Source organism: Larus michahellis, chromosome 1, assembly GCF_964199755.1.
Source record: "Larus michahellis chromosome 1, bLarMic1.1, whole genome shotgun sequence".
NCBI lineage: Eukaryota > Metazoa > Chordata > Aves > Charadriiformes > Laridae > Larus > Larus michahellis.
This window is the reverse complement of record NC_133896.1, coordinates 144,309,976-144,327,281: the sequence shown is the minus strand read 5'-3', so window position 1 is coordinate 144,327,281 and position 17,306 is coordinate 144,309,976. Positions and strand designations below refer to the sequence as shown.

At 39.7% G+C, this 17,306-nt stretch overlaps 1 protein-coding gene across 1 annotated transcript in view; it reads right to left on the bottom strand.

The window, feature by feature from the left end:
- Window positions 1-6,017: 6,017 nt before the first annotated feature.
- The window catches only part of PUDP (pseudouridine 5'-phosphatase), a 71,833-nt gene continuing 60,544 nt past the window's right edge, over window positions 6,018-17,306 (bottom strand). The window contains exon 4 of the mRNA XM_074606992.1: window positions 6,018-8,879. Coding sequence (XP_074463093.1) covers window positions 8,703-8,879 — 177 coding nt within the window. The 3' untranslated portion in view covers window positions 6,018-8,702. The remainder of the gene's footprint in view (window positions 8,880-17,306) is intronic.

Genomic DNA, 17,306 nt, shown 5'->3' with positions numbered 1-17,306 from the left:
TAGCAAGACATCCAGATGAGGCAGTGGAAACTGCTTTGTCAAATCTACTGGAACTTAATTAAATCTTTGTTCTCCAACTTCCAAATTTCTCTAAATGAGAGGGAGTTGCTGGCTGTATAGTGTTATTGCTCTGAGAAATTAGGAGTAAATGACACCACGACGGTACACTTCTGTAAAGTAACCATGATATCAGACAAAAGACAGCTAAAAGCACATTTCCAATATCCCTTTCTATGAGCAAATTGCTCTAGTTGCCATAGGGGTGGTGTTGACTTCAAAGAAATGAAGAGTTCACTCCATCAATATGCAGTTTGAACTAAAGATGATGGAGAAAACTGGTATGCAGCAGTTTTTTCCAATTGCCTTCAAGATGATGACATACTCTTCCAGTTTTGTAGTTGTAGCTTTGTAGTTGTTCAACAAATTCAGAATTTTGAAGTCAAAACTAAAACAATTTCACAATCTTACCATCATCTGAAGTGAGGCATCCACTGATATACTTTCTACTTTTATTTGTGCTCTGAGGCTCATCAAAGGTGATTTACACATCTTCTTTGATTCTGGATCCCAACTGCTTCATTTGCTTTAGACCTTAAGAAACATGCTTCAGAAGGTTGACTCTTATCTCTATAAATCCCAGTGCCTCATAACACAATGTCTTTGAATATGTTTTTGACCTGGGTTTTGCTTCTCTTAATGCAAAGGTTTTCCCTCCAGAACCACTGGTTTTACTTTATTGCTAAGGACAAGTGGAAGACTCTTCTGTTTCCTTTTCCTTCATTTCATTGGAACGTTTGGTTCTACTTTATACCACAGGTTGCTTCCTTGTCTCCAGCTCCTTTCTTCTACCATTTTGTTTTTCTACATTAAATAATGCCCTCTCTGCTATCTTCTGAATCAAAGAAACCTTTGATATTGACAACAATCCTGTTAATATCCTACTTCACGCACCAGTTTCACATTGCAGATATTCTGGGGAAAGTGCTGCAAAGAGAGGGGTGAGAGCTGAAACGCTTCTCCCTGCTGACACTTCTTTTAATCACGAGAGTGAGCCAACTCACAAAATTTTGAATATGATGGCTTAGAGCCCATAGGTCACAGGGCCAAAGAACAGAAGAGACCAACAGCCTTCCTTATGCTATCCCTCGCCATCTAAAATACATTATTTTTGTTGTAACTGAGCTACCCGGTGCAGAGGCAGCCACCAGCACTCAGTGAGCCCTGCTGCCAGGGCAGGAGCCTCAGCTCTTGGAAGTTCTGGTAAGGGCTTTAGTTTGAGTTCTCATCTTCCATTTGTTCTCCACTTTAATAAGGCAATTACACCCACAATTTGTGAAGCGTCAGACAAAGGGAAGGTTAACATAAAGCGTGGATGACAGTCATGTTTCTCTTGGGACAGAGATGTGCTCTGAGAGAGCTCCTTTTCCTTCACTCCAGTCTTTCCATTTATTTCCACTGGCTTGGCAAAAAACCAGTTCCACCATCTCAATGTCAAAATACAGGAAGTTTGGTGAAGTTACAAAGTGGTAAAGTAGAAAAAAATAAATGGAAACAAATAAATTGGAAAAAAGGTTTCATATTTTTTTATTTTATTACTGTTTAATATATTTCTAATATTAAAACATTAGAATTCTAATATGAAAATATTAGAAACAAATTTTTCATATAGTCTATGGAATTATGGAATTTAGTGCCTAGCTAGCGTTTTTGGTGTCTAAATTTATCAAGATTAAAAAAAAAAAAAAGTGGATTTCTGTATGGATAACCAATATCTAGAGCTAGTAATAAAGCAGAAAATTTCAAACTGCATTCTCTAACTGGTAAAGATACGGATGAATCTAATACAGTGGAACATTACTTCATTTCTTCTTACTATGAAATTTCTTGCACCTTTGTCTGATTTATCTAGTTTAGCTTCTGCTGAAGACATTTTTTGAAATATACGCCACATGAGCTTGATTCTGGGCAGAGGTTTCTATGGTTTAACTATAGCATTCCTTAGAAAGACATCTAACCCAAATGAACATCTCAGCTTTTTCTGATCTTTATTGTAGAGGGCAAATGCCACGCTTCACAGCAGCCAGACTGCATTTTGAAACTAATCCTGTACCATCGCAACGAAGTTTCACCTGAATATATTCGATGAAACTCCTGTTTATGTATATCTTTGCAACCTGGAAATTCTAATCCCAGTGGCGGTCCAGTAAAATGTAAAACCTAATTTACTTGTGAGGCAGAAAGGAGTTTAAGTTCCAGTACAACACTTCATACACAACTAACTTGCCTTTTCTTTCTTTCCCTCCCCACCCCACCCCCCCCCCCCCCCAATATCTGTATTTTCATGGCTGAATTTAGCTCCATCTTACTGCACTGATCCTATTTTCCAACGGTAAAAACTTGGTCATAAAGTTTTGCCTTTATTTTGTGGAGGCTGGAATTCTTCTCAGGATATGCCTGAAGCACATGTTCCATATTAAGCCAAATAAAACTAAACATATCCTTAAAATTAAGCTGGTGCTTACTTTCTATGCTTAATAAAAATGAATTAAGCACGCGCTTCAGTATTTGTTGGGATTGAAGTCTGCTTGCTGAGTTAGGGGACAGAGTTTTTGGATTAGTTTTTAACAGTCCTCTTCATACAAACACAGATGGAGCATTCAAATGTCCTGATTGCTCACATGTCCTCATGATCGGTAGCCAGGATCTGGTATGGATTTTTTTAGTTCAGTTAGAACAGGACTTCATCTGCAAAGCAGCAGATGGAAGGAAGGGATCCAGGTTTTTAATCCTTTTTTTTTTTTTCTTTTTGAACAGATGTTGTTGAGATGATTGAGCTACAGAGCCACAAATCCAACCAAAAAGTGGGTAAAGAAATATATGCAAACATATGTTGATATTTGATATATGGTTAATCAGGCAGGCTACAGTCACCTACTGCTGACATGAATATCCACCTCATATGATGGAGATGACAGGATTATTAAGATTACTATAGATGAAGAATTTAATTTTGTGTACTCTTTTATTTCTCATTCAGTCATCAGAAAAGCTAACCACAACACTGACTTACTTCAACAACAGTCAAAGGGTTCAGCACAGGACCAGGAAGTCGGTCAACAGCAAGCAGTAAAGTACATGGAAGGGAATTTTACTAAAAGGCGAGGAAAGTTATACTGTATGGCCCACGTTCACAGATTCCAATCTGGGGCAACAATCTCACTGACAACTGTCAATTGAATTACTAAACGTATGAAAAAATAAATGTATGAGATAGCATTTACTGTGAAGTGATACTTTTCTGACTATTAATTCTCAGCACAAGGTAAGGCTATTAAATTAGAATTGCAGGGTATGCTGATCTCATCATGGTGGTCATGATGAGTAATCCTGATTTTGTCAGTGATATATTTATTAATGTCTCTACATCTTTATAAAGAAAATTCAAGACTTCGATGACAGTTCCTTCGAAGCAAACTGTAAATGATGTGCTTCATTTTTTCATTTTTATTTTTTGTAAAACTCCTCAGTTAAATTAAATATATGCAACACTTTGAAAAAGTTACTAATTACAGCTTATTAAAGCTTGTTCTACCTTGTAACTTCCCTGTTGGAATTCAGCAATTATGAACGAAGGGGATCCCAACAGGCACCTGTTTTACACTTGAAAGCTCAGAATTATTGCTCTACAGTAACACTTTATGTTATGTACAGTAACAGGAGTACAGAGATCTTGTTAGGTTATATAGAGAGAAAATTAGGAAGGCAAAAACCCAGCCGGAGCTCAACTTGGCCACTAACATTAAGGACAACAAAAAAAGTTTTTATAAATACATCAACAAAAAGAGAACCAGGGAGAATCTCCATCCCTTACTGGATGCAGGGCGGAAAGTTGCAACCAATGACGAGGAGAAGGCTGAGATACTTAATGCCTACTTTGCCTCCATCTTCAGTAGGCAGACCAGCTGATAGTCAGACCACCCCCAGGGCGTTGAGCTTCCTGAGCTGGAAGATAAGGATGGAGAGCAGAACAACCCACCCATAATCCACGAGGAAGTAGTCAGTGATCTGCTTCTGCACCTAGACGTACATAAGTCTATGGGGCCGGATGGGATTCACCCAAGAGTACTCAGGGAGCTGGCAGCAGAGCTCACCAAGCCTCTCTCCATCATTTATCAACAATCTTGGTTAACAGGGGAGGTACCAGATGACTGGAGGGTGGCTAATGTGACGCCCATCTACAAGAAGGGTCGGAAGGAGGATCCGGGGAACCACAGGCCTGTCAGCCTGACCTCGGTACCAGGAAAGATCATGGAGAGGATCATCTTGAGTGAGCTCTCACGGCAAGTGCAGGGCAGCCAAGGGATCAGGGCCAGCCAGCATGGGTTTAGGAAAGGGAGGTCCCGCTTAACCAACCTGATCTCTTTCTATGACCATGTGACCCGCCTTCTGGACACAGGGAAGGCTGTGGACGTTGTCTGTCTGGACTTTGGTAAGGCCTTTGACACCATCCCCCACAGCATTCTCCTGGAGAAGCTGGCGAATCATGGCATAGACAAGTGTACTCTTCGCTGGGTTAAAAACTGGCTGGATGGCCGTGCCCAGAGAGTTGTGATTAATGGGGTGAAATCCTCTTGGTGGCCAGTCACCAGTGGTGTCCCTCAGGGCTCAGTTTTGGGGACGGTTTTGTTTAATATCTTTATCAATGATCTGGATGAGGGGATTGAGTGCACCCTCAGTAAGTTTGCAGATGACACCAAACTAGGTGGGAGCGTTGATCTGCTTGAGGGTAGGAAGGCTCTACAGAGGGACCTGGACAGGCTGGATCAATGGGCCAAGGCCAACTGTATGAGGTTTAATAAGGCCAAGTGCCGGGTCCTGCATTTCGGTCACAACAACCCCAAGCAACGCTACAGGCTTGGGGAAGAGTGGCTGGAAAGCTGCCCGGCAGAAAAGGACCTGGGGGTGCTGGTGGAGCCAGCTTAACATGAGCCAGCAGTGTGCCCAGGTGGCCAAGAAGGCCAACAGCATTCTGGCTTGTATCAGGAATAGCGTGGCCAGCAGGAGCAGGGAAGTGATCATGCCTCTGTACTCGGCACTGGTGAGGCCTCACCTCGAGTCCTGTGTTCAGTTCTGGGCCCCTCTGTACAAGAGGGACAGTGAAGTGCTGGAGCGTGTCCAGAGGAGAGCTACCAGGCTGGTGAGGGGTCTGGAGACCAGGTCACATGAGGAGAGGCTGAGGGAGCTGGGCATGTTTAGCTTGGAGAAGAGGAGGCTGAGGGGAGACCTCATTGCCCTCTACAACTACCTGAAAGGAGGTTGGAGAGTGGTGAGTGTTGGCCTCTTCTCCCAGGTGAATAATGACAGGACCAGAGGAAATGGTCTGAAGCTGCGGCAGGGGAGGTTTAGATTAGATATTAGGAAGAATTACTTTCCTGAAAGAGTGGTGAGGCACTGGAACAGCCTGCCCAGGGAGGTGGTTGAGTCACCATCCCTAGAGGTATTTAAGAAACATCTAGATGTGGCACTTCAGGGCATGCTCTAGTGGCAGAGATTGTAGGGGTTTTTTGTGTGTGTGTATGGTTGGACTCGATGATCTCAAAGGTCCTTTCCAACCATGAAGATTCTATGATTCTATGTAACGTAAGTCAAAGGAGAAATTATACAACAAAATTTCTGTTATCTTGTCTGTAAAGACCAGAAATGGAATTCATATTGGATGGGATGAGTTGTTGTCACTGGAGAAACAGTACTGACTGCACTATCCATTGGCCTAAAGAATTAACATAATATGCAAAATACCTACACTGAAACAGTATTTACCCTTTTTTCAAAAAAATGCTTCCAGATCCTTAGATGAAAAACATTTAACTGTAAACCATTATATTATACATACTAAAAATCTTCTGGTACCACCTAGGTCATATTTGACTGACCATATTGAATAAAATTTTCTTAATTATTACAGGTATGAACAGACTACAGTAACAGAAAATAATAACAGTCTACACAGAAGATGTAAAAGTTTGATTTTCTTTTAATCCAGGAGCAAAGACATGTAACGACACTCACCTTGAATACTGATGTATCTATGATTTATTAATTTTTTTTCCTGACCAAAAAAACCCTTCTATCTAAAACAGTTAAACACCAGAAATGCCCAGAAAAATTTTGTGAGGAAGATCGAAGATAAACAGATGATATTAGAATAAAAAAATGAGGTCAGAGAAGTATTCTCATAATACATGGAAATTCCCTTATTTGACATAGTTCACGCTTCTTGTCTTTACAGAGTTTAATATTTTACCAAGATTTTGGAGTATTTTATGGACAGTCAACTAAAAACTTTGTTTTTTAAATGCTGAACACAATAATTCACTTTATAAAGCAGTCATAAAACCTACATAATACATAATTTTTCTTCTTTAGACGAAGTAAAAGACATTGCTTCCACCATGTCATACATGTACTCATGGGTTCCACCAAACCGTGTCTACGTGTCTATCATTTTCTAAAGAGACCCTTACCCTGGTCTTGATGAGATGTCAGAGACAGACAGAAGTAAGAGGGACAGATGACAACATAAACATTTTGTGGAAATTACGGTAGCCAGGAAAATAAATTTTAAGTACTTAAATAAACCAAAAATACAACTTCTGTATTTTAAAAACAGATAGCAAAACTTTCTGTAGGGAACTTGGTAAAAAAAGGGCTCAAGAGGCAAGAATGGGTAAGTAAGGATGGACAGAGAAAGCCATTGGGATACGAAGGAATTAAGGCCATAACTTTATCAGAATTGAAGCAGGGAGACCGGATGGATTCATTTTACAAGAAAGAAATGGAAGGCTGCATGGCAACATGGAAAATGAGAAGAATAAAAGGAAATGAAAGAAGGAAGGTGCAAAGCATTTTGGTTAAACAGCAGGATGAGATAACCTTGTATTGCTCCATGCCATTCACTATGGCATTCACCATGCCAAAAAAGACAATGACAAAATTACAGAATAATGGAGGTTGTAAGGGACCCCTGGAACTTGTCACATTCAACCTCCAAGAAGAAAATAAATTAAGAAAACATAAAAAGCACAACAGAAACCCTGCAAATAACGTCAAAAAAAACCCCAAAAAACAGACCACAGGATACAAAGGGGAATAGAGGGGCAAGTACAGGATGAGGAAATGGATAAACATGTTAATAGCGGTAACTGTATAAAAAAAAAAAGTAATGGGATAAAAGCCAATCCAGAACAGATTTCTGGTTAAGATCTAAACAGTAAGCCATTCAAGTGGAAACAGAACAAGGAGCTTCTATGATGTGCAGATATATTGGGTTTGCATGGCAAGGTTTTGGTAATGGGGAAGGCTACGAGGGTGGCTTCTGTGAGAAGCTGCTAGAAGCTTCTCCATATGTCCTATAGAGCCAATGCCAGCTGGCTCCAAGACAGACCTGCTGCTGGCCAAGGCCAAGCCCATCAGTGATGGTGGTAGCGCCTCTAGGATAACGCATTTAAGAAGAGGAAAAAAAAAAAGGGCCATAGCAATGGCAGCCGGAGAGAGGAGTGAGAATATGTGAGAGAAACAACTCTGCAGACACCAACGTCAGTGAAGAAGGAGGGGGAGAAGGTGCTCCAGGTGCCAGAGCAGAGATTCCCCTGTAGCCTGTGATGAGGACCATGATGAGACAGGCTGTCCCCCCACAGCCCATGGAGGTTAACAGTGGAACAGATATTCACCTGCAGCTTGTGAAGGATCCCATGCCAGAGCAGGTGGAGGTGCCTGAAGGAGATTGTGACTCTGTGGAGAGCCTGTGCTGGAGCAGGCTCCTGGCAGGACCTGGGATCCCATGGAGAGAGAAGTCCACACTGCAGCAGGTTTGCTGGCAGGACTCGTGACTCCGTGGGGGACTCATGTTGGAGCAGTCTGTTCCTGAAGGACTGCACCCTGTGGAAAGGACCCAAGCACAAGCAGTTCGTAGAGAACTATAGCCTACGGGAAGGACCCGTGCTGGAGAAGTTCATGGAGAACCATCTCCCATGGGAGGGACCCCATGCTGGAGCAGGGGAACCATATGAGGAGTCCTCCTTCTGAGGAGGAAGGAGCGGCAGAGACAATGTGTGATGAACTGACTGCAACTCCCATTACCCATCTCCCTGTACTGCTGTGGGGGAGGAGGTATAGAATTTGTGAGCAAAGTTACGCCCGGGAAGAAGGGAGGGGTGGGGGGCAGGTGTTTTAAGATTTAGTTTTTATTTCTCATGATCCTACTCTGATTTGATTGGTAATAAATTAACTTCCCTAAGTAGAATCTCTTTTGCCTGTCACGGTAACTGGTGAATGATCTCTCACTCTCTTTATCTGAGCCCACGAGCCTTTTGTTACATTTTTTCTCCCCTGTCCAGTTGAGGAGAGTGGCTGTCGGGGGCACCTGGCATCCAGCCAGAGTCAGCCCACCACAGCAGAGAACAAGGCTGGATTCACTTCACAAGACAAAATGCTGCTTTAATTTAGCATTTATCACGAGGACAAATTGTAAACATTCCAGTCAACTTTCAAAGGTAAGGTGTGGAAGACTTGGTGTTAACAGGATTCTTGTGCTCTAGTTTTGAAGAAGAAAGGAAAAGATGCAAAACAATCATAAAATCATAACAAAATTTCATTCCACTTTCCTGATCCGCAGTCAAGTGCATGTTCATGGAGATTAGGCATTAATCATATGCTGGTAAACCAAACAGTTCTGGTTTGAAATCCTCCATGGAGTTCAGCAGTAGTGTTGCCTCCTTTTTAAGGTCTGGATTTAATTTTTCATCTGGAATCATAACTACTTGCATTCCTGCAGCCAGGGCTCCTTTGACTCCAAGTGGTGCATCTTCAAACACAAGACACTGAGAAACAAGGAGGTGAGGGGAAAAAATTAAAAAATAATGTTACTATGAACTTTTAATGCTTTGATTTAAAAGAGAATGATCCCAAATAAAACTTATTAGGAAAGCTAAATTCAATTCCTGGTTTGACACCCCTAATTAGGACAAGGACAAACTTCTCAATTTGAACATCTGCATGGTAATTAACCTTAAATTCACTTAAATTCAAAAAACCATCAACACGCATACTTAAATCCCAGCAACTGGTTATCCAGATGTTTCTAGGTGATTTGTTTTATAGGGATGGGTTTAAGCACAAGCTTAAAGTTAAGCAAGTGCTTAAATACCTTTATGGGCAGGCAATTTAACTCTTCAAGACCAACTTTACAATCTGCAAAATGACAAAAACAATGCTCTCACAAATGTGGCGTTTTCTACATACACAAGAGAGGGAAGATTACATTGCCTAGGTCAATATTAGGACTTTGGATGAGTGGAGAGTAAGACAGAAGATACTTGTCAGAATTCTTGCTCTATTTGCTTAATTCTTCCAAAGCAATGGTGAAAAGAAAATGAGCAATTATATTGGAAGGTTACTTTTAAAGAAAAGACAGTTCAGTCGGGTAAAAGTTCCATGGCTTACAACAGTCACAATCATTCAAGAGTGCAGTTTGGAAGCAAAGTTGTTAAAAATAATCAACAAATTCTTTATGTGAATTTTGTAGCTTAACATCAAAATATTAAATAATAAATATATAACAAATCACCTAGTCTGAACTTTTATATAATATTAGATAATGCTTTAGAACATACATAATAAAACATCTCTTCCTGACATTACCCCGTCTTGAGTTTGAATTTCTGGTCATGGACAATCCAAAGCAACCTTCGGCATCTAACCATCCGAAAAATTCTGACCTACACTCATGAGTGGTTTCTAACACTTCTGCAATTCAGACCATTTATTATCAACATTATTAGCACTGCTACGACTACAAATACCAAAATTACTGCCACAAATAATTTCAGTAATTCAACATAGGTGTTGGGATGGTTACTGCAGTTTTCTCCACACCCTTCAGACAATGCAACTCTGCCTTATCACAAATTTCTCTCTCGTGCATTACGCCCCTCTCTACTGTCATTACTGATTTACCAAATCCATTCCTACATACACAGGATGGATTTTCTTCACAATACAATAGGCTGTGGCAACTAACACTGAATGGGTAAAAGTAATGTTTTGCTAAACTTAAAAGTTTAACTTTTGACTGAATCCAGATATGACGCACTGGGAGAACATACAATATCATACTGCATCTTTTAGGCTCTCTAACGCACAACTATTTCACTAGGGAAGATTAGGGATGCACATTTGTCTGTTCTGGCTGTGCTCTAAAAGAACCAAGTTGCAACCTGGAAAAACTTTACTATGTTCAAAGAAAACATTTGTGCAAGATGTATTAAATGTTTGCTCTGTATATACCCATCTGTATCAGAGACTGTGGAAGAGGAAGAGGGAATGAACCTTTTCTCTCTGCTTTCTTTTCTTTCTAAAGTACTGATTCTTGCCTGTCAACGTGCCAGCAAACACTTGTGAGTCTGCCAAGAGAAGGTAAGAGGTGCTTTCTACCTTGCACGTAATAAAGTAAAACTTAATTAATGATTTTTAGTAAGCCAATGGAATCGCACCAATCTCTTTTGTGCGCACTTCCTTTATACAGTCACCGAATTCCAGTTTGAACAATGTGATATTTTCAAATGTTGATCAATATCACTATTACTAATTACAAATATGTAACCAGCTGATCCTGCATAGCTTGGAACAATTGCTCTTAGAACAAAAGCATGGATCTGCCTCTAGGTTTTGTTCTTAACAGTATCTTAGTTTGTGACCCTAGGCACTGTAAGGACAGTAAATGAAACCCTGACAGGCTTTGCCTGTTGAAGAGTAAGCTTAAATGTTGCACAGAACAGCATTATTAAGGCCTTTCAGAAACCTTTTCTAATCCAGCCCATACAAAGAAATGTACTTCACTGCTCTGCCTTGAAAGACCTAATTGACTTCCATGATGTCACTAAGCTTACCGTATGAGAGGAGCCGACGATTATGGAAGGCAATATGCATAACGAAAAGCTTAACTAATTCCCTGGAACTAGAAGCAATTAAAACTCTTAATTACCAAAGAAGCCAGGCAAATGACCCATAATTACAGTGGCTCTAATGTTACAGGAAGTAAGTGTACTAGGTCTTCCTCCAGCCTTTCTTGCTACTGACACTTACTGTCAACAGCACAGCAACATTTTTAATGGATGATGGAAGGTTTACAGAGGTTCACATACAAAATGGATTTATTAACTTTGCTGCACAGAGATGTTATAAACTGTTCACTGTCCTGGCCCACCCACATACTAAATTCAGAGATATGAAAGCAGCCAAGTTCTCCCCCATTTTGCCTAAGTATTGCAATATCAGCATCACTCCAACTGAGAGAGACAGATGAGATTTATACAGACTTCAGCTGAGATTCTGGCTGCTTCTCTGCATTATTTCTAAAACTTGTGTCACTGATCAATACTACTGCTATGAGATCTCGCAAAAGGTCATACTAATATAGGACAGTGTTCACTTTGGAATGAAATAGATGCTTAAAAAAGTAAAGTAGTAAAGCATACTAATTTATATTTCACTCTGTGAATCTAGAAAAGAGAAATTAATCACTTAACCAAAGGAAGAAATAATAAAATCACTGCGGCACCTCATTACCTCATCTTCCGACATGAAATTTAAAAATATAAGAAAAGAGTGCTTGCTAGATCCTTGGTATGTACTTTAGACCCTCGCCAACCTATATAGTGTAAATGTCTGGACGGAATATTTATGTAACTAACAGGGATATCCATAAGTGTTATTGTTATTAGTGATAACCAAGAAGTCTGGAAGGACAAAAGATTAAAATCAGTTTTGAAATTAAGAATTTGAAAAACCTGTGTAGGTGATATATACACATGGGCAGTGCTTATCAAACGAATATCCTTGACCACATATGACACTACCTGTATCAATTCCAAAGCAGAATGATGAGATTAAAGATGGCGTAATTGATAACATAGAACTCATCTGCAAATTAAACACTACCATCTATCGTTCTATAAATTAAAAATGAAAAGAAATTTTCACTGTCTTTAAAATGGGTAAATATAGCCTCAAATTCTTTCATATTATAGCAGAATCACAGAACGGTTTGGGTTGGAAGGGACCGTAAAGATATCTAGTTCCAACCCCCCTGCAGAGGCAGGGACACCTCCCACTGCACCAGGTTATTCAAAGCGCCATCCCACCCGGCCTTGAGCACTTCCAGGGATGGGGCATCCACAACTTCCCTGGGAAAAAGATTTTTCTTAGAAAAATCTTTCGTTTGCTGGTTCTGGTCTGGTCTGCTTAGGCCCTTAATCTCTGTGAAACATGCAGACATGGCGACTAAACCACCACATTTTAGCACTTTGTCTTCGAACCAGAGTCTTACTGGTGACAGTACTGAGTATTTAATTCCCTTTGATAAATAGAATGAGAAGAAAAGGAACAGAGTATTTGTTTGTTCCTTTTCTTCCCTTTCTTTTAATATATTATTATTTTTACATTGTATTCTCCATATGCTCCATGAGAAACACATACTATGTAATTAATGAGAAAATATTAAACTCCAGTTTTCATTTTTTTTCTGTTACCACTGTTACATTTTCCCTGTGGTCTGTTCAAACTGAAACCAACATGGTTAAGTCCTCCACTGGGCAAAATATACTTAAAAAAAACTTCAGTCCTTTTAAGTCTTACACAGAGCTAAGTTAAAACTACCCTGTCTTCTGAGGAACTACTGACAGAATCACTGTCCCACCATACATAAAACCCCATTTCAAACCCACTGCATTTATGTACTCTGACTTTAAAAAAACAAATTAAAAAAATAATCAACAGGCATTCTGGGGAAAAAGTCATCAAAAATTAAAGACTAATAATTAATGTTATTCCTCCCCCCTGCAAAAGGAGAAGAGAGTGTAATTTTGAGGTTTCAAATCACAGTTTCAAAAAGGGCTGGTAAGAACTCTGAGAGACTATCCCTATGTTCATTCTCCAACTTCTGTGCTTGGTTAGCAGGGATAGTAGAATATTATTGTATCTTCTGTCCTCAAATGACAGAGAAACATGACATACTATGTTTGGGATTTCTTACGGATTGCATATTGTACTTCTGTAACTTCTTTATTTATCATTGATTTTTTGCCATGTTCAAATCCACTGGTCAAAAGTGTGACGTGTTATTTGTAAAATTTGCACTCTGGAAACATTTGGTAACCTTATATATTAAATTACGTATGTATACATGCACAATGCAGTCTTCCATAAGCATTTAAGGCCTAATTCAAATTCCATCATAGCACTAAAAAAATCTCCATTGATTTCAAAGGGCATCAGAGTGAGCCTCAAAACACGCTGCAGGAGGAAATCCACTGAGTACAGCCTGCTCATGTTGATTTCAGAACAAGATTGTTCATCTCTGCAAACCAGAAGGCGGTCAGACCTTTCATTTCTACAGGTACCTTGTTGACTGCTCACTTCCAAAAGTATTTTTACTTTCCTCATTGTGAAAAACTAGCTAATACTCTGTGGTCGTAATTCAAAACTAAGTAGTATCTAAGAAATAAATTATCAGTCTGAAAGATACTACTACTGCAATCATGGTTTTTGTTTTGTTCAAGAACTTTTATCTCTTTTTCCTTGCCGACTCAAATTTTCAGATTTTCAAAATAATTCCACTACTGACAAACTGTGTTATTAGTGTGAGTTACCCAGGAATTTTCAAGAACCACAATATAATTCAGAATACAACACAGACCCATCTATATACACCTTGCAAAATGTTGGGATGCTGAAAAGATGCTGTTTATCATTTATGGGAGGTTGTGGAAAGTCACAAAAAGAGAGGAAACACCATCAACTTTACTAACATGTCATAATACAGATGCTGGGCTGGTTTTTTTTTTAGGTACCTTGTGTTTTCTTTTTTCTATGCTTTGATATACAAAGTATCTAGGAACAAGGGGAAAATATATTTCTGGGTCATACATTAACCACCAGAGTTACTTAAACATTATTGAATAAATGCATTTTAAGCAGCTACAGTATTTGCAATTCTGACCTCCCACTGTGTTAACTCTCTGAAGAATTAACAAAACCCAATAATTAAATAACTTGATTAATGTATCTCTCCTAATGTTTGGACTTACACTCTTTCCAGAAACAGTTGTGAAAAGTCTCAGTAGCAATAGTGAATTACACTTCATTTTATTTTAAGGATATATGCCAATTTGACTAGCCGGGGATAACAGAGTCATATTAAACATGCTGTTTAAGAAAGTCATGCAGCTTACATGCTCCATGACTTACTTCCATTAAGGAAAATGAGAAGTAAGCCAAGATGGTTTTAAATGCTATAACAAACGAACAAACAAGCTGGAAACTTATAATCAAATGAATTAAGCATCAGAGTATCCAGAATACTAACTACCAGCCACCATTCTTTATGATTTGATGATTCATATGAGAACTGTTTGGAAATTATACATACACATGCTTTTTAATTCAGATTTTTATTAACTTGCTACTAGGAGGACGTTGCAGACCCGAAGACTTATAAGATAAAACCAAAAATCATTAGCATAATTTAAAAAAAAAGGAAAAAATAAGGAAGCATGTTACATCTGCACGTAATTAGATCACTCTGCATTTCCAGCTCTTGCATAAATGCCACTTTACATTTCAGCCTACAGCAGCAGCCACTCTCTCACAAGCCAGTTCATAGGATGTTATCTTAAGGTCGGCCAGAAGGAGTAAAACGGTTTGGATGGGGAAGAAGAAATTTCAAATTTCTTGCTTGTTTTCAAGATTCGATCAAGTGAAAGAAAGTGCTTCTGTGAGTGACAGTCGGACCCAGACACAGTGGCTCTGTGAAGCAGGGAGAAGGTCACATTTACATGAGGGGTTACTCTGATCATTCCGGATGGCTGGAGCACTCTTTTCACAGAGGACTGTGTGTTTAGAGGACCGCACACTGGAACTTTGAATGGCAACTTGTGTTACAGGCCTCAAGAAATTCCCAGGCGTTTCTGAAACAGTGTCCAATTATCCTGGCAGCAGATATCTAACTCAATCAACTGCAGCTTGGATTAGCCATAGAAGAGTACTGTTCTTTTAATGAGGACATAGTGCAAATACTCAAGATGCTTTCTACTGAGACTACTCACACTACGTAACATGCTGGGTTTTTATGCCCCTTATCTCTAAAAGTGGCCTAAAAAAGGAATTCTGTGCAATGAAATAGTTAATTTGTGCTGCCTTCCCTTCCACGCAGAAGTACCTTTACTAAAACTACTGACTTTCTTGACATGTAATACACAACATATTCAAGTAACTGCACCTTGCACGCAGAGCTCGGAACTGTAGGATAGTTTACACTGGAAGGGATCCCTGGATCCCTCTCTAAGGCCACTTAGAGACACACCTGCTCAATGCACATCCAGCCAGAGCAGGCTGCTCAGGGCCTTCACCAGGTGAGCTCTGAGTATCTTCAAGGATGGAGATTCCACACGCTTCCTGGGCAACCTGTTCCCATATTTCATCACCCCTACGGTGAAAACGGTTTGATGAGCATCTAGTAGGAGTTTCTTGTGTTCCAGCTTGTGCCTGTTGTCTACTGCACTATCACTCTGCACCTCAGAGAAGCAGGCAGCCGATTCTCATGGAGCCATCCAATTTTTTCAAGCAGTGTAATTTTTTTGGCAATAGTTTCTTTTTGTTCTATAATGTCTCCTTGAGCAGTGTTATTTTTCCATCCAGAAAGACCAGCCTGCATACTGAAATGTACCTTAATCTGTTTCATCATCATCTTAATTATTGTACAATCTTTGACAGAAGTATTAATAACAACCCACATATGCTTCAAACATAAAGTAATTTCCTAATTTCTTCAGTAAAGAAAGAAACGGTGAGAAAAGGCATTCACCTTTAAACAGGTTTTCATTGGGAGTGAAAACAAGTCATGTAAAAGGTCTTTTTTTTTTCTATTCAGAATAAGCTTCTCATCGAACTGTACACGACACTGTGTCACCGGTCTGGAGTGACTTGGTGAGATGTAGCTTTAACTCTTTCTGATCAGGAAGAAAGCGGTTTTCTTTCAAACTTCAAACAGATGAAAGCTATCTTTTAGAGAATATTTAATATTATTGGCATAAAACTCCAAGCACAAAGCCACAAACTAACACCTTTAAGTAAACCAAACAAGACACTAAAAAAATTTTAATTTTCTACATATCTGAACTACAGGAAACAAATACTTATATTAAAAATGACAATTTTCTGTTCTCGATATAGATTTTCTAAGAGGAAGGTGGACAAAAAATGAAAAAGTAAGCTGGAAAAAATATTAACTCCATACTTGTTGAATTTGTGTATTTCAATCAGAAATAATGTCCAGCTGTCAACAGGGTATAAAGCTGACAGATGGCAGACTAATTTAAAAGGAAAACTACCACCTATCTGCCTGTAAATTGACCTCTCATGCGCAAAGTCCTCCAAACACTGCAACAGGCCATATGCTTAAGTGTAAACTACTTGCTCATTCAACACAATAATCATTTTATATAAAGAGTAAGAATCACCACTTACCTAATGAATCCACTGATACGAAGTATCCTGCATTTGCTCACCTTCAACTGTTTGAGTGAGGCTTTGGAAAAGGGATGAGGGTTGATTTCCCATTTAAGCTAAACGTCCATTTCTCTGTGACTGTTGGAATACTCTAAAGCTCTAAAGCTTGCTGCCATGTTACTGTGCCACTGCCTTATGGATTACAGATGCCCACACATAATATACATACACATTCACACAGAAAATAAGCAAATGCTACATAAATTTCATATGGACTCACAGAATCACAGGATCCCAGGATGACTGAGGTTGGAAGGGATCTCTGCAGGTCACCTGGTCCACCCCCCTGCTCAAGCAGGCACATCTACATCCCGTTGCCCAGGACCAGGTCCGGACAGCGTTTGAATATTTCCAAAGATGGACACTCCACCATCTCTCTGGGCATTCTCCACCAGTGCTCAGTCATCCTCATGATAAAGAAGTGTTTCCTGATGTTCAGAGGGAACGTCCTGTGTTTCAGTTTGTGCCCATTGCCTCTGGTCCTGTCACTGGACACCACTGAGAAGAACCTGGCCCCGCCCTCTTTGCACCCTCCCTTCAGGTATTTAGATACATTGCTAAGATACACGCTGAGCCTTTTCTTCTCCAGGCTAAACAGTCCCAGCTCTCTCAGTCTTTCCTCATAAGGGAGATGCTCCAATCCCTCAATCATCTTTGTTGCCCTCTGCTGGACTCTCTCCAGT